We start from the raw sequence: 17664 nt of genomic DNA on the forward strand, positions 1-17664 counted from the left end.
TGAGCTGACCGACAGAGTTTGAACCGGCGGGGGTTGGGCTGCGAGACGCACCTGACGCCAATCCACTGATTGCAGTCGCAGGACACTTAGTATTGCGGAAAGTTTCCTGTTCATGAAAACCTGCATTTTGTGGAATAGTTTGAAAGGAAAGCCTAGTCTTATGGAATACTACATCTTTATATCATAATCAAGGCCGAGTCACAGATCTATGATAACAAACATCTTTATTATACTTGGCTGTAAATTGTAGAACAGGTTTTGGCTTTATCATACATAATAAACATCAAACACACAAAAAAAAACTATGTACAAATATCACGTTCTTTTAATTTATCATTCAAATCTTGTATTTGTTATAAAACCCCACGCTTATCTTGAAACACTGTACTCATTACTATACTCTAGTGGTCAAAATAGGTAAAGGATCCACAACGACTTCTATTCAAAACTAATGCCCACTTTGGACTGCAGGAAGGGGACCTTTGCAAAATATTGTGAGCTTTGATAATTCAGCTGCTGCTGTTAGGCTGTCACTCTGATGTTACGGCCATGTCACATGCTGGATCTTTCTCTTCACTTCTGGTGGCGTCAGCGCACTCTGATGACATTGGACAGAAAAAAAAGTGTCAGCAAACTATTTTGCAAAAATTAAATGAAAATTAGAAAAGAAATAGTGTACAAATTACAGTCCTTACAGAGCAGTATGCCTCCCGTTTGAGGCTTGCTGTGTCCACGTTAAGAGATTTCTGGTTGGAGGAGGAAGATGATGAAGTGGCAGATAAACGACGGATGGGGTTGGTCAGGTTTCCAGCTGGAGGGGGTTTCAACCTATCGGCCACTGCAAATGACGACGTTGTGCTTGTTTCTGGCTTCTTTGCTTTTGAAATGCTGCAGAAAATGGAAAGAGAGGACACAAAATGGCCACCGGCGAAGTATAGGTTATTTATAGAATAGAAAGTGTAGACTGGGTTGTTGTTAAAAAGCCTTGAGATATTTCAAAACAGTGGGTGACGTCACAGCAACCATCTCAATCAGTTTGGAATGGGACGTCCTCTAGACTCTATGATTGGCCAGTGGCCACTTGGGAGGCGGGGTTTGCAACAGGTTCTTTTCGGCGTACAATTAGGAACATGTGGTCGTGATTAGGTATTCGAACACCCGTTTGTGTTTGTTTTTGCTATTTTCAGCCGAACCTCGCTTACGAGTCAAGTGTATTCGACGCATATTATATTAATAGTAACTATGAAGAAAGTAAAATAGCTTTACATTTCCATTAATTTCGCGTTGTGGCTTGCCGACTTACCCGTCCTGAGCCGAGCCGCTCGGTTCTCGTCTGGCTCGCGTCTTCGCCATTTTCTTTCCCCAACGACTGTTGGGTAAACAACGCTGAGGCCTTGGGATGACATGTCGTACGAAGAGTTCTACAAGCTGGTCCCCATTTTCACAATGGTCAGAATTGAGCCTTTTCTAAGACACCAACAACAACTGGTAAGCTCAAATACTTCTTTATGAATGTGTTTATTGTATTATGGCTCACCTCCCTTAAAACCATTTGGAGAAAATCACGAGAAAGCAGCTCGGGGTGCAGTAAAATATCGACTTGTGAAGTCGAAATGGCTTGGTTTGCGATCTCACAGGAGGTCGCCATGTTGGAATTTTCCCAGGTTGCCCAGCGTCATTTTTGTCTTGTACCGCCCAGGGCTATAGCGATGGAGTGGTTGTCAGAGGTCGGCCATTTTGCGTCGGTGCCTTTACATACAGATAACATTAAAGTCAACGGAGTAATGACTGACAATTCATTATTATTTATTGTAAGTTTAATCCTTTTGACATCACATAGTGTATGATGAGTACTCGTGAGATTTACGATTAATTCTTGTATCGCAGTTGTTGTGGTGAAGGGAACTGCTTATTCTGGTCTGGCATTTTCTAGGTTTTTTTCTCATGCCACCCTCTGTGGCATATTTAAATGTCAATTGGATTTATTCACAATTATCCTCACTCCGTTGGGTTTGCCTGCTTCAGTAGTTTTCAGTGACGAGCACTTCCGTAGGAAATTTTTAGTCAGGGTAAAGATGTATCCCAGCAACATGGCAATATATTAGTGTCATGTGACCCCTGCACTGTTTACATTGTGTAAGTGGATGAGCTCATTGTTATGCTGTTTATTTTCTTTTCACAAAAGACACACTAGTCATTTCAAAAAATCATTTTTATTTGTAGGTTTCCATGATTGTTACCCCATTATTTACACAAGTCAAAATTGGACAGTTAATACACGTGGTCATCTTTCTGAAGAAGTTTTTGACAACAACAAGTGACAAATGTTTTCACTTTATTTGAGTAAAATAATTACCAGTTTAGGGATGGGCAAAAGAATAGATTAATTGACCAGTAAAATTATAGAAATTCTGTTAATTTTAGGGGTGAGGGTGCATTTTAATGTTTTGCAGTAAACTGCATTCCCTTGTCACTAATTAACCAGCTGTTTGTTGATTAAGGATATTTAACCATATGGCTTCTACAGTTATCATTTTTCTCGTATACAGGATGAAATATCAGTATTAGTCTATGTACTGTTCCTTTTGTAATTATTGTTTTGTTTGTTTTCATTTTTTCCGTTCATTTATGGTTTGACAAATGTGTGGTAAAAATGAAATACATTTATATTGCAACAAAATAGCTTTGAGCACAACCACAATTCATACATAAGGCGCACTGCGGAAGTTTGACTAGACTTTGGCCACAGTCAATAATATCCATATAGTATACTCGTTAAAATATTCCGAAGCGCATCCATTTTCAGTGTCTCATTAACATAAGATGCATGTTTTTGGAAGATAAAGGTTGCAGCTGGAGAAAGGAAAAATCCAAGAGAATAGCATCCACACTTCCATTTTGTGTCCTGCTTGTCTTCATTAAGATTGAATTTTGGGAGAAAGGCACTAACCGGAACTCATTAGAACCGCCTGCACCAAAGTCAGGCCTGCTCACTTCCGGTATTATTCAGATAATAATCACTCAAAGGGTCTAATGTCCATCCCCGATGACCACCGCCACTCCACGTACAAAACAAGGGCTCACGAAGAACGAGACGATCGCAAAAGGGGAAGCAGGTCCGACCCGGGTCGGTTTCCCCCGTCACACCGCCGACTGTGTCTCGCTACAGATGTAGATGTTGCTGGGCCGGACCCTCCTCTGGCTGCGGCCCGCCACCCTGGGACACGGCCGGCAGTTCTTGGGCACGAATTCCTTGCAGGCCTCGCGGAACTTTCGGATCCTCCAGCAGTAGATGATGGGGTTGAAGACCGTCTTCAGGTAACTGAGCCACAGCGCCCCGATGCTAACCGGGTAGAAAGCCGGGCTGGAGTAGAAGCGGCGGCTGAAGACGGCCAGCAGGCTGACCACCGTGTAGGGCAGCCAGCACACGGAGAAACCCACAAAGAGGATCAGGATGGTGGTGAAGGCCCGGGTCTTGAAGCTCATGTCCACCTTGATCTGCGGGGGTCTCTGCAAGCCCACCAGCCTCATCTTGCTGACCTGGTTGAGGGCCGGCAGGCAGGAGGGCTCGCTGGCGTGGCTGTGGACGCGCAGTGTATTGCGGCGAACCGTGTTCAGGATGCACACGTACGAGTAGAGCATGACTGCGAAGGGGGCGAAGAAGACCGCCACCGCCAGGAGCACGCTGTAGGCGCGGTCCGCCGACGACTCGCTGTAGCCCAGCGCGCATCGTGGGACCCAGGCGTCGTCGTCATTGGCGGTGGCGGTGCCCGCCCTCCAGCCCACCACCGACGGCAGCGACACGCAGAGACTCAGCAACCAGGAACCGGCGATCAAGATCTTGGCCCGGTGCGGCGTCAACTTGTCCTGACGTTGCACGATGATGAGGAAGCGGTCCACGCTGATGATGAGGAGGATAGACACGCCCTCCAGGACGAAGAGCCAGTAGAGCATGATGGAGGCGCGGCAGAATCCGCCGCCCAGGCTCCACTCGGCGCTACCCAACGTGACGGCCGTGAAGGGCATGCAAAGGAGCGACAGCATGATGTCGGAGAAGGCCAAGGTGGCCAGCAACAGGTTGATGGCCGAGCGCATGGCCGCCTTCTGGTAGACGATCAGGCACACGATGGCGTTGCCCAGGAAACCCACCGTGATCATGAAGATCATCACGGCGGCCAGAGTCACGCGGAGGCCGAACGACAGGAGGAGGGGAGTCCCGGGTCGGGCCGGGGTCAGGAGGCCCTCGTCCGGGTCCGGCGAGTCGCAGCCGTTGGACAGGCTTTCGTTGTTGCAAAAGGCCATGGTGACGGCGCCAAATTCAAACCCGGGCCAAGATGGCCGTCAAAGGCGTGGCCGCAGCTTCATCTGGAAGGCACAAAATGGAGGACGATGGTCGGATCAGTAGCTTGAAAATTAGCATGGAGTGTGTTTAAAAAAAAAACCTTTTAACTCTAATCACTGCTTTAATTCCTTAACATTTATACTGTATTTTTTCAGATGGAAACAGGTAAGGAGTAATTTTTAAGACTCCAATGAGTACTTTTATGTTTTAAAATACCCCTGATATAACAACAATTATTTTATAGATTTTTTTTGTGCTTACCTAATACGTTTCTGAATGATTACCAGAACTGAATTAAAAAAATCTTGTTAACACCAGCATAGACAAATACTGCACTGTTAAAAAAAACAACATCAACATGCTAATGTTGTTCTATGAAAAGCTGCAGCTAATTGATGCAGTCACACCATGCAGGCGTTCATCTCGCTAGCTTTAATACAGTTGCTAATGAACAAGTGGCACTGACACGACATTGATCACACGCGTCTCTCACCTCCAGGCAAACCAGGATGCTTCAGGATGAGAGAGAATCCGGACGACACGTCGCCTTCGATCTCAAATGAGACGTGTCGGTTACCGTGGCCCACGCCATCTGCCAAGGTAAGAAAGAGAGAGGCCTTTACAAATCATCCACACTCACTTCAAATACATTAGGCCCTGGAATTTTGAATCAATGTTAAATCATGTATGAGAAATACATCAATGTAATAAAAAATAGCATTTATTAGCGTCCTTTGTCACTTTAGAAACTGGTTTTTACTCATAAAGCACATTTGGGGCCTGTCATCTGCTTTCCAATAGTATACAATGATCAATATTCTAATTAAGAAGGATGAAAATGAAATGTATATTATAGATTATGTCCATATTTCCATGTTTTCACATCCACACTTGACACAAATACGTCGTCATACGGGAAACATTCTTCCACAAAAAAAACATTCCAAGAGCACCGCATAGTTTTGCTGGCTGTTGCTATGGAAACAAGATGAGCGGCTCCATGGCAACAAGCATCCTATATACTCTCGCGCTTCCCCAAAAATATTCTCTGCTCCCCATTTTAAGCTTCCACACACGCAAGGTCGCCTTCTCGTTCTCCCTTCAAAGAATAACTCATAATTCTGCCTTTTATAATTATCATTTACATTTTTCATCGGCTTAAAATATGCGTGAAATGGCTTTCCATAGGAAACATATTTTTAATGTGCCGGCCAATAATGTCACTGCAACAATTGGGTCGATTTTCTCTCTCCCCCCCACCGTGCGATCAATGTGCCGTTTTTTTGGATAGATGAACAATTTTTAATATTTTCCTTAGTCTGCGCGGGGAAGAAATGAAGGAATATTCAATAATGGATGAAATGGTAAAGTGTTAATTCGATATATGATAGAATACACTCACCTTAAGGCTCTTAAATTGGAGCATGGTGGTTTTCCTTTTGCTCGTGTTGCCTTCAAGTGCATAGCGTCGAGGAAAATGAAGAAATAGGAGGCGAAAACGTCTCGCCGTGTGCTCGGCCGTCATGCTGCCGCCTACTGGCGACACGACGACACGAAACAGGTGGACGCAGATTTAAAGGGACAGTAACATTTAAAAAAGATAGAAATAAAAATGTGCAGAATCTAAACATAAATGTTCATTTGGATTTCTATTAAGTGTCTTGGTAGTGTTGGACATCCAGCAAATGTTTTAATAATAACACGTAAGTTTAATCACATGCTATAATGTTATCCACTGGGTGGCAGTATTGCACCGTAACCGGTCCTGCAGCAAACAGCTGTCTTAATTGAATTAAATGGAATGCCTTTATTGTCATTCTACAAGTACAATGAGATTTAAAGCTTCACCATAGAGTGCATACATAAATAAGTAGTCATAAATAAGATTTATTTACAATAAAATTAAGTGAGGGAGTAAAGTGGTTAGCCGTACGTGAGGTCGCTATGGCGTTTTAGAATTGGCCGCGCTAAAGTAAAAGAATCTAATGTATGTTACAATTAAAGAAATCTTTAAAAAACAAAATAAAACTGCAGTAATTGAGAGTTTTTAACATTTTTTTCATCCATTCATCACTATAATACACTATTTTTTTCCCCACACTGCCCAACTTAATTCCACCTCACGTCTCCTGGCAAACTAACAAAGAGGGAGAATTAATTTCTTTTATTCCTCACCTCTGCCCAGACGTGGCCCACTCCATCATCCGGCTAAAAAGCAAACACGTTCCTCGTGAAAAAATGTTCCTCTCCCCTTAAATCAGAATATTGAGAAGGCTAAGAAAAACATGCACACGCACACACAAGGAACAGAGAGTTACTTTTAGGACATTTTTACACAAAAAAAAAATAGTTTTCCACACTGTTAGTGTTTACACACACTATGTAATAATTTACATTATTTAGTACTTTATGTGTAGTACATGTTTGTTGTCAGTAATGATTTTTTGTACCTTTTTTAATGGGATTATTACAGATTATTTCTTGGTTAACACACTATAAAGCCACAATGATGCATATTGAGCACTTTAAATGAAATGTTTTTTTTATAAAATTGTGAGGTTATATTGAATCCATTTACGAATAATAATAAAAAAATCGGATGCCAAAAGGTCCTTTTGAAAGTGGTAAATGGTCATAATTAATAGTTGCTACAAAGCTATTCGGACACTTATGCTAACGAGTAGCTAATATTATTATTTCTTTTATTCTTGACTAACTAATGTGGAAGATATTAATAGTATGCTATGTATTTTTATGCTTCTACTAAAACTAAATCCTAGACTAATTTTTTTCAGTACAATGCATAATGCAAAATGATATATTAACATTCTTGTCATGTTACCAAAGTCAAACAACATACGTTCACATTCAATAAAAATCACCATGTCGTCAGGTAAAATGTCCAATTTATTAAATAATTCATTTCTTCACTCAAAATAAGACAGGAAGAAAAATAAATAGCGCAAAGACACATTGGACGTCAACACGTGGAAAGGAATGTTTTGTATTTGGAAAACACAAATGTCAGTCAGAAACCAACATTAGAAAACGAGACAAAATATTTACCGGGGTACAAAAACAATTGCAACAAACCTAAAGGTAGTTAAACTAGTTTTTTTTTTTGCCTTTTTAAGTGGGTGCAAAAAAATGAAAGTGATTAGACGTCTTGCTTAAATCTTTTCAGGAAAAAAAATAGTTTGGCGCTGCTTTAAAATGTCACTCACACACACACACACACACACACACACATACACACACAGGCCACGTAGTGGAAGACGGGCAGGCAACAAAAAGTCGATTATTAACGGCATAAAGTGAGGCAAACAAAAGGGTAGCAAGAAAGAAAACAAGTCCGTTTTATTTGGGCGTCCCGCTTCACGTTTCGCCGTACATCCTCTTGCAGTCTATAGAGGGCGGCGGCGTGTCGCCCACCTGCGAGTAGGCCGAGTTGTCGGGGCTGCGCGGCAATCCGGGCGGCGTCATGCGCTTCTCCTTCTGCCTGCGGTTACAGAACCAAACGCGCACCACCTCCTTCTCCAGCTGCAGCGTGTCGGCCAGCCCGTTGATCTCCTGCGCCGAGGGTTTGGGACACTTGAGGAAGTGGCTCTCCAGGGCGCCCTTCACGCTCACTTCGATGGACGTACGCTTCTTCCTCTTGCGACCCTGCGTGGCCATCTTGTCTACGCCGGCCGGGCTCCCTGTGCTGGAGTCGGCTTCCTCCAGCCACTTGTTGAGTAGTGGCTTTAGTTTGCACATGTTCTTGAAGCTCAGTTGCAGCGCCTCGAAGCGGCAGATGGTGGTTTGCGAGAAGACGTTGCCGTACAGGGTGCCTAGAGCTAGCCCCACGTCGGCCTGGGTGAAGCCTAGCTTGATGCGGCGTTGCTTGAACTGCTTAGCAAAGTGCTCCAGGTCGTCTGAAGTCGGGGTGTCTTCGTCTGAGTGGACCTCCTGCTGAGGGTGCTGGTGTTGGTGTTGATGTGTGAGATGAGGGTGGCTGGCTTGATGGTGCTGATGCTGGTTCTGGTGGTGAGGATGAGGATGGTGGTGATGGTGGTGGTGATGGTGATGCTGCTGCTGGTGGTGAGGAGGGTGATCCAACTCTGGGGAGTCCCCACGGACCAACGCGGAAGGGTGCATCAGGCTTTGGGCGCTCAGCATCCCGTTAACGGTGAAAGCGGCGGCCGCGGCGGTGGCGGCCGGCTGCGAGTAGACCAAGCTCTGCTGTGTTTGATGCTGGTGAGGCTGGGTTTGACCCTCGCTGATGTTGATGGAGCTCCCCCAGCCGCCAGGGTGTGCCTGGTGGCTCCCCAAGTGCGCCCCACCGCCGCCACGGTGGTGCAGAGCGCCGGCGGTAGTGCCCGAGTGGAGGAGGAGCTCCTCTCGGCCGACACCTCTCTTCACATCCTGGGGCTGAGAGCCGGCCGGCCAAGCGGCTCCCACCGCGGCGGCCGCCGCCGCAGCAGCGGCAGCCGCGGCCGCCGCGTGGGGAAGCGAGGTCACCCATTGGTGGGCGTGGCTCAGCATGTGACCTCCGTTGCTGGAGACCATGGTGGCGCCTTGCATGAAGTCGGTCTGTGACATTTTGAGGGATGGGTCACCCCGGAAGGCGCTGGAAGATACGGAGGATGAGACCGTGCCGCCACCGCCGCCGCTCGCCGGTTGCATGACGCCGCCTCTCCGCTCAGAATGGGGCGGCACGGCGCCGCTCAGAATCCGGCTGCTGGCGAGGTACGGACTGGACGTGGCTGTGGCCATTCCCCAAATCATAAATATGGATTTACTTCACTTTGCACAAAATTATTGAGAAAAACAACAACAACAACAACAGTCCGTGAAAGCAGTTTAAAAAAAAAAAAAAACAAACTTTCCTTAAGCGCCAATATTCCACAGGACCGTTCAAAATTTGATCCTTTCCTCCGTAAAAGTTGGCATGCCCCTTCTCCCCCCTCTTCTATAATATGAATTTTTCAAATGTGATGATATTTAAAAAGGAAAAAAAAGAAGGGTTAAAACTCCCCGCTGTGTCGGAACGCATCCTCCGCGGAGCAAAGGGAGCGAACATGTGTTTAACAGCCACCACGGCCAAGCTTCCCTCTCCAGTGGCTGGCCAATCAGGAGAAGAGGAGTCCTCGGAGTCGTCACTGATTGGACGAACGACCCCCAGACGAGTGCGCGCAATCAAAACGGCTCTCTCATCTCATACACGCACACTCCATTGATTCTACGCAAGATTCAGATTCTGAAGATCTTTTAACATTATATATACTACCACTAGCAGTAAAAAATAGAATATTATTCGAAATCAGAAATTTGACTATTTTAGCAGCTAATAAATACAAAAAAAGCAACAGTTTCCTCATTGTTTGTGTTTAAACATGATTTACTTTCCTAATAAAGTCACCATTTGCATACAAAAACACGAAATAAGTCTTGTTTTCTGAAACTTTGCACCCACTGAAAGTTTTTAGCCTTAAAAAAAGAAATACATGCAGTAAATAAATTAAAAATGTATTATATCGTCATATCTGAATTACTGAATTTGGCAATCACAAGCTTATATTTTATTTTCTCTAAACAAAAACAAAAAACATAACAAATACCAACAACAACAATGTAGCTAACCTAAATACTCCGACCCATTGGCGTCGTATTTTGAAAAAAAAATGTATATCTGTGCAGTATACAGTAAATCAATACAAAATATATTGTAGTGTAATAAGTGTTATACTGAATTTGGCAATCACAGCTTGTCTTGGATGTCAAAGTATTCAAAAATGGATTGAGTATGACCTCACAATTTCATGAATTTAAAATGCTCATTGTGCATTATTGTCCAAAAATTCCAATGTAGCAAAATACTATTAAAACTTCATTTAAATGACTTTATAAGGTAGTATTTGAAGTAAAAAAGTGTAAATTTCCCGTCTTATTTTGGAAGACTTCCACTTGAATGATGGATTGTGCTGGGAAAATTATTGAAATCCAACTTATTTATTAAACCGTGAAAAAAGCAAAATAGGAACGGCGTGGCGGCGTCCAAAAGTAGCAGGACTGCTTTGCGAGAACGTGGAGGACGCCAGATGAGTCTGGAAGGACGCCGTAATGTTTTGCATATGTTCTACTCTGCTGCTTACTTCTAAGATTTGTTATTCATGAAGGAAGTTGGGTGAAGAGGCCGACCGACTTCTGAGGAGGCGCTTTCCATTTTTTGTCCGACTCCATGGCCAGATTCTAACCGGCGTGGCGTTGACGAGCGGTCGTCGTCCAATCGGCGGTGCAAGTCTAGTTTTGCGGTCGGGGTTTTAGTTTGGGAGGCTTGGCCAAAAGGCTTGGGCCGCCATTTGGGCCCTCTGGCTATTTTTTGGCCTTGACTTTTGAAATATGCTAATGCTATTTTGGGGGAAAAATAAGTCCATCTGGACTTTGGGAGATTCGCACCCAGAGAAACAGATGTTTTTTGTCGTTGGCGCTTTTGTTTGGGTCATTTAGAAGCACCGAAAATGTAAGAAATTGAATGTGTAGTTAGCTAGTAAGCTAGCTAACCTAGGAAAGTTTGCGTCATATAAACCAAAGTTATTTATATTTTCTCACTAGTCCTCCTAATTTGACTTATGTCACTCTTTTCCACAAAAATACATTTAACTGTCAAAAACATCCTTAAAAATTTTGATCCCAGGGAAAAATGTTTCCTGTAAAATGCGGCAAATGTTGTTGTTGTTGTTGTTGTTGTTGTTTAAAGTAAACGTAAAAATGAAGTACTGCCATCTCCTGTTGTGGAAATAACAAAAATAAATAGAAGACACATTTTAACACTGTAAAAAATAGATTGAAAATGTAAGTTTTCTCACTACGTATATTATTACATCCATTTTTTCCAAATGTAATGTCAAAATTCCTGATTTTATTCAGCATGATTTTGCATACTCCAATTTTAACCATATTTTCTGTCAAGAGTCCTTCATTAAAACAACAATGTCCTATCTTGGAATCATTTGGGTGGATGTAAGATTGCCTTTTTGCTTCCATAAACACAAACAAACGAGGCTGGCTTCCCCGCAGAGGGGGTCAACGTACTTTTTGTTTTTTTGCGTACGGCTGCCGTCTAAAGAAGTGAAGCGCCACCGAGGGGGAACTCCTCCGGTTTCATCTTTTAATTCCAGCCGCCGTAGCGTCGTCGCCGACCATGTTTTGACCTTCAGCTGTGGAGAGGCTTCTCAGCGGGAGTAGCTCTCTCCACATGCACCCCTACCGAGCGCTCCAAATCACAAGCGGGCGCCGTGGCGGCGCACCAGAGACCGGCTCAGCGGGGCCACCCGGCCGGGCTCAGACGCGGGAAAACGGGGGATGCACACATTTGCTCCGAGTGGAAGCAAATGTCAAACCTCTATTGATAGAGGTCGGGGTTACCAACAAACCCATGAAAAGCCAAAAAAATGTACATTTCAAATGGATTATTTTAGACATTTTGGGGTTTGCGTGCGCTCGACGTATAATAAGATTAAAATGCAAAGTTGAGATTTTTATGCAGCTTGTAGTTTAGCGAATAGCAGTCTTGTTTGTCCTTGTTTGTCCTTTGTGTGAGCGTCAATGTTTGTTTGTGTTGTTGTGCGCGGCGATTCTGTTCAATGTTGGTCGCGATGAGCTCCAGCACCCCTGCGAACCTTCTGAGATCAATCAGATACAAGAGAAAATGAATGAAATGTGAGTGTGTTGGTAAAGTAACAACATCTGAATTTAAGTCATTTAATCGAGAGAGAAGCGCTGATGCTAATTTGTTAGCCACAAAAAAGCTAAGTTAGTTTTAATATTAGTGGGTGGAGGTCAAAGGTCAGAAGCCAATGTACATTTTTGTTTTTTATGAACTACGTTTTTATGGATTTGGTGCGATCCTTTTGGCTAATTACGAACACTTGTCAATTACGTGGTCCGGCTGGGATGCCAGTAATGACGACACCCGATGGACAGATGTAGCGCAGCGACTCATTGGCGCCCCCCTCCTCCGGCCCCCATTATTCATGCCACCCCCAAATTATGCACGAAAGGGAAAACTAATGTGGGAAAATGAGCACCATCACTCCCCAGAGATAATTACAGAAGGACCAAAATGGACAAGAAATAGTAGGAGGACACTGAAGGAGGACAACTTTGGCTCCTTTCAGCAAGTGGACCTGTTAGCGCAGGTGTGCCAGACATCACTTGGCCGGCTTTCAGTGTTTATTGAAGTCCGTTAATGGCATAAAATGCATTTTCATGTTGACGTTAAGAGCGCAGGATCAAACATCTGCTGCAATGGAGGACAAACCTGTATTTGACAACTTGGACTTTTCTCGACTATATCACCCCCTGGCCCGTGGCTCGCCGACTGTAATTAGAGCAGGTTTGCAAATGGCTGCTTTTCTACAAGTTTGATTTGTCTGAAATGCCAATTTGAAAAAGTTTTCTCGCTCCCGTTCCAGTCCAAAAGTACAAAAACTGCAATCTGCCCTGTGATTGGCTGGCCACCCGTTGGGGGTTTCATCTGGATCCCTCAATATATGACAGAGGAACATTTTTTTATTTTACCGGAAATACCTGCAACCATGCGGTTTTTGCCTATGGACAAGTGCAGGTCTGTGTGGCGGGGTGCCGTGGAGAGCCAAGTCAAACAGCAGGTGTTCCCCAAGGGCCCCCTCTAGGCCTCCTCTGGGCCTCCTCTGGTTAGCCCCAGTGCCGTTGGCGAAAAGACGGACTTCTCTGTGGAGCGTCCCGCCGGCCGCAAAACGTTTTATAAAGGCCCCCTTTTGCCCAGCGAGTTCCTCACATGGGTTGTTTGAGGGAAAGTCACGGAGCGAGCGGTAAAAGAGCCAATCCAAGACGAGCGGTGACATGAACACGGACCACCGTCTCGATTTGAGGGTGTCAGGGGCGGGGCCCGAGACGACCTTGGCGTGCACAACGTGGTCCGATTCATTGCGCGTCTTTGATGTGCATCATCAAAGAGCGTCCTCCTCCTCCTCTCCTCCTTGGACCAAAGGCGACTGTTGTTTTTGTTGTTGTTATTGATATTGTTTTCCAGCCGTAGTGCACAAAGGAGTCTGACCATGACTCTGATGCAAAGGCGGAGGTGGAGAGGCTGTTTTAATTAGCTGCATAATAGATCACAAGAGCTCAGGGGGGGTTAGCGTAGGTAGCGCCCCACATCAAAACACGCCATGTTGTGCCAGCTTGGCTGGCTTTTTACATTTTTTTTATTTTTTTTTATTTTTTCCTAGCCGTGGCCTCCTCCTGCAACAGCGTCAGCTTTGACATACGACACGGAAAGTTTGGACGCAAGGTTGTCCATTTACAAAAAAACAAAATTGTTTGTAATGAGAAACAAGTTGCTTTTTTTTGCTCAAGTTGGTTTATAACTTCTTCAAGACACTTAAATGATGCTCTTTTGTATCGTTGTACTGTTGAATGTATACGGTTCTAGCAGCTAGCATAACATATGCAAGCGGCTAGCATAACATATGCTAGCGGCTGCATAACATAGGTACGCAAGTGGCTTGCATAACACAGGTACGCTAGCAGATAGCCTAACATAGGTATGTTAGTGGCTTGCATAATATAGGTATGCTACCGGATAGCATAACATACTCTAGCCTAGTGTTATGCGTCGAAATGCAGGCCTGGCAAGAGCAACATGTACATCAACATCCATTTGGAATAAAATGATCCAAACCGAATCCCCGCCCCAGCTCTCAGAAGTTGAATCCAAAAAGTGGTGGCTGGAGCCAAAAAAAAAAACCCTGACTTGTTTACCTTTGCTCCCCCGATGGGTGGAGCCAGGGAGGGGGTTCATTAGCGGCTGTGTAAATCAATCTGCTTCTCCTTAAAGAGCTGTCAATTTGCCTGCCCATGATGTGTGGCAGCCTGACACCAATCACTGGATATTTAACTTGAAAGCCAATTAATCATCATGATTAATTCACTGACAAAGCACACGGAAGCGTCCCTCCCGCTTAACCTTACGGAAACACCGCGGAATATTGAACACGCGCAAATGTTTCCGTCTTACAAGCGAGCTAAGTCCAAGCAACCCCCATCTAATATTCTCCATGCTAATTCTTTTTTCATGTATGCTGTATTTTGTTTGATTATACTCCTGTCCGATGAATAATACTAATACCATTCTGGGAATTACGATTATACGTTCAATTTGTCATTATCTTTCTTGGAAGTGTGCTTAATCATGGAGAAGTGGTGCAGGAATGAACTTTTTGGTTAGCGCTAAGAGAGAAAAGATGATGGCGTGGCTAATCGCTCAATCAGCAAACAGTATTTCTGCTTTTAAAAATGTGGAAATGTGCAAATTGGACAGTTGAACATTCTCTGATAAACTTTCAATGTTAAGTGCAAATAAGATCAAATGTTCCCTCATTGGAGACAAATGGAAAATCACATAAAGTGTCACGTTTATACTTTAGATTAATGTTTGCTTCCAGACTTCTCTAACCGAGTACTTCCACAATGTAGCTATAATTTTGTCTAAAATGCAAAAATCACCAAAAATCACCGTCGCCAGATCTAACTTTTATGCCAAAAGTTTCAACTATGCAGAGGCAAACCGTCCCAAAAATCACTTTTGATATATTTGTGAATCCACATTTATCTTTTACAGTAAAACGAGTGTCACCAAAGGTGAAATTTCTGGAGTCGTCAGTTATTTGTCCTGAGCCAGCTAAAGTTTGAAGCGAGGCATTTTTTTGGGTGTTGGATCCAGCCGGCAGCCAGCAGGATCCATTTGAAGACTGGCACATGAAAGGCAAGCACTCCACGTGGCCGTCCGGCCTCCTATCGCATCTTAATTAAAAGGCTTGCATATGATTTGCCCTAACAAAGGGACATTTTGGGGCAGGGGCTTCATTTAAATCCAATTAGACCTGCGCCGATGCCTCGGGAGATGAGAGAGTAATTGCTGTTTGAACATGAAGGTCTTTGTTAAGGCCTACAATAACGGGGATGAAGGCCATACAACACTTTAAATGTGGAGCAAAAGAGGGCCAGACCCAGGACCCCCACCAGGACTTTAAAAAAAAAATGTACTGCTCTTAATACGACACTCCAGTCACGATAACTATTTGCTTCTAAACACATTAAAAATAATGGTTGATCATGTGGGCTCATTATAAATGAGTGCTCAATTCTGCCAAGGGTCTGCTGAATTTCAAGTCATATTTACTTTAGATCTGTAATTTGTATGTTTAAGTCAAGTTAGTTATGGCAAAATCTTCCCAGAATTGTCTTCTTTAGACCATTCTTTAAATTTAGACAAGACACGAATGATTTTTTTGTACATATTGAGTGTTTGTATTTGTGTGTGTGACCTTGACCTTGGCGAGCATCCCAAGTCGGGCCTTCATGCCTCAACGCGCCTCATAGCCCTTGTTTACATTGTTAATTGAATTTATTTGTTGTAGCAGCACAAGCGATTTTATTGCCTGATTTGGATGATACGCCACTCCTCCTCTTGACTCTAGCGGGAGTCACATCTGGCTCCGTTTCCAGAAGCACCTTTGTAAGGTCAAAGGTCACCTTCCTGGCTCGGGGCCAACGTCAAGGCGGCAGAGGTCGACGTCTCGACACGTCGGCTTCCTCTCGATCTTGGCCTTGAGCCCAAGAGCTCCATCTCCGTCGGCTTGGGCCAAACGATTCATTAGCGCTAGCCGGCTAATTCTTATCCGGCAATCTATGCTACGCTAAGTGGTCCCGTTTTGTTTGGACCGGCCTTCCCAGTCCTTCCAGTACATACACACGTGTTTCTATGTGCGCACTGGGCGCCTTTCAAGTCCCAGAGCAATTATCCACATGACTACACTCGGAAGCCAAAGTGCGCTTTGAGTGTTTATCATCCGCCACGAGTCCGAAGCCGCTACCCGTCCTCGGCCTTCATTCTCCAGTCCGGACACGATGTTGTTGTGTTCTTTTTGCATTTGTAGTGGCAAAAAAACCCACATGCTGACTATTTTTGGGGACATTTTGACCATTTTGAAAGGGTTTAGTTGGTAGTTTTGTGTACACCGTGGACCCAATGAGAGAATTTGCATATAAAGTACTGCTTTACTTACGAAATTTACAAGTTACACAAAAATTCATTTCTTAAGTAGAGGTACGACTGTATTCCTAATTTTCACATTTTAATTTTCAACACTGTTTGTCCTTTACAGGCTCACAGGGTGCCGGAGCCCAGCTGACTTTAGCCCAGAGATGGACTACAATGGTCGCTGGTGAGTATTTGCTTGACATCTGACTAAATGACTTAGCATCAAGGTTAATTCGAAACAGATCGGATTGAATACTACGTTGGCTCGGTGTTGAGTTCAGCTTTTTTTGAAAAGTTGCCATTGGAAATGGCGTGTTGGGGTCCCTGTTTCTCAAATGAGCCGTGGCTTACACGCTCTTTAAATCCTTAAGTGCCTGCTTGATTTGTACTTAACGCCGTCCCGTAATCCCGCGATAAGACACTGCCTCATTAATTCATCTGGTGTTTACAATTGATTTAACCTCTGTTAAGTAAGTCCTATCCTAAATTATATCTACGATTTTTACGTGGGGAAGGAGTCAACAAATCCAGAATAGAGAACAAATTAAAAGGGTCGTTCATACCAAAATGATAAAAAAACGGCCTTAAATATCCCAAATTCTAAAATGTCTAACACTTATCAGTTGCCATGAATCATTCCTAACAACAACAAGTTCCTTTTTCCATCCTTGCCTAAATATGTGATTGGTCATAGCGGCTAATGCGCGGCGCGGCGACCCCTGAAATGAAAAGTGAAATGGTTAGTATGTAAATGATAAGCATCCTTCTTTCCTCCCTTCTGGTCCACGTGTGATTATTCATGTCTGTGGGAAGAAAGACTTGATTAAATATTCGTGATCCCCTCGGAGCGCCGGAACAAATGAAGCACGGCGCCCCCCGTCCTAACAGGAGCTGACGCTTCTTTTAAATCATGTTTATTTATCTGCGTTAACATTTAGCGGCCTTTCGCTCGCTACCCGCGACCCTTCGCCCCCCCCCCCCCCCCTCCACTTTACGTGATAAAAGTTTGCTTAAAAGTCGGACGCCGAAAAGTCCGCCAAAGTTCCCCCTCCAATGCTCTTTCCTCGTCTTGAGCGAATCCAGGTAGCGAGGCACCGGGCTGGATTCCGTTGTTGCCGCTGCCGCTGTACTATGGTCGGAAAAGGAATACATGAATACGTGAGCGTCAAACATCTGCATGGTGATACATTATTCACCGTATCTGATATGATTATACTTCAATTAATACAAAGTATACTTTTACCATTGCAAAATGCCT

General features: G+C 44.1%; 3 protein-coding genes and 1 long non-coding RNA gene across 5 annotated transcripts; 1 reads left to right on the forward strand and 3 right to left on the reverse strand.

The window, feature by feature from the left end:
* Positions 1-207: 207 nt before the first annotated feature.
* On the reverse strand, positions 208-1494 carry c11h2orf49 (chromosome 11 C2orf49 homolog). The gene is made up of 3 exons (XM_077728796.1): positions 1304-1494; positions 696-888; positions 208-598 (listed from the first exon to the last, which is right to left on the reverse strand). The coding sequence occupies exons 1-3, from the start codon at positions 1351-1353 to the stop codon at positions 542-544; spliced, it is 300 nt and encodes a 99-aa protein (XP_077584922.1). The 5' UTR covers positions 1354-1494; the 3' UTR covers positions 208-541.
* Positions 1078-16584, forward strand: LOC144204686 (uncharacterized). Of its 2 annotated transcripts, none has more exons than XR_013327940.1 (3): positions 1078-1488; positions 4842-4942; positions 16531-16584. It is a non-coding gene; the product is annotated as an uncharacterized LOC144204686 (long non-coding RNA). The 2 variants fall into 2 exon arrangements; XR_013327941.1 differs by lacking the exon at positions 16531-16584 and adding an exon at positions 14985-15130.
* On the reverse strand, positions 2195-5875 carry gpr45 (G protein-coupled receptor 45). The gene is made up of 3 exons (XM_077728795.1): positions 5745-5875; positions 4836-4934; positions 2195-4365 (listed from the first exon to the last, which is right to left on the reverse strand). The coding sequence occupies exon 3, from the start codon at positions 4300-4302 to the stop codon at positions 3142-3144; it is 1161 nt and encodes a 386-aa protein (XP_077584921.1). The 5' UTR covers positions 4303-4365; positions 4836-4934; positions 5745-5875; the 3' UTR covers positions 2195-3141.
* pou3f3a (POU class 3 homeobox 3a) lies at positions 7715-9390 on the reverse strand. The gene has a single exon (XM_077728049.1). The coding sequence runs from the start codon at positions 9107-9109 to the stop codon at positions 7718-7720; it is 1392 nt and encodes a 463-aa protein (XP_077584175.1). The 5' UTR covers positions 9110-9390; the 3' UTR covers positions 7715-7717.
* Positions 16585-17664: the final 1080 nt, after the last annotated feature.

Source organism: Stigmatopora nigra, chromosome 11 (genome assembly GCF_051989575.1).
Source record: "Stigmatopora nigra isolate UIUO_SnigA chromosome 11, RoL_Snig_1.1, whole genome shotgun sequence".
NCBI classification, from domain to species: Eukaryota; Metazoa; Chordata; class Actinopteri; order Syngnathiformes; family Syngnathidae; genus Stigmatopora; species Stigmatopora nigra.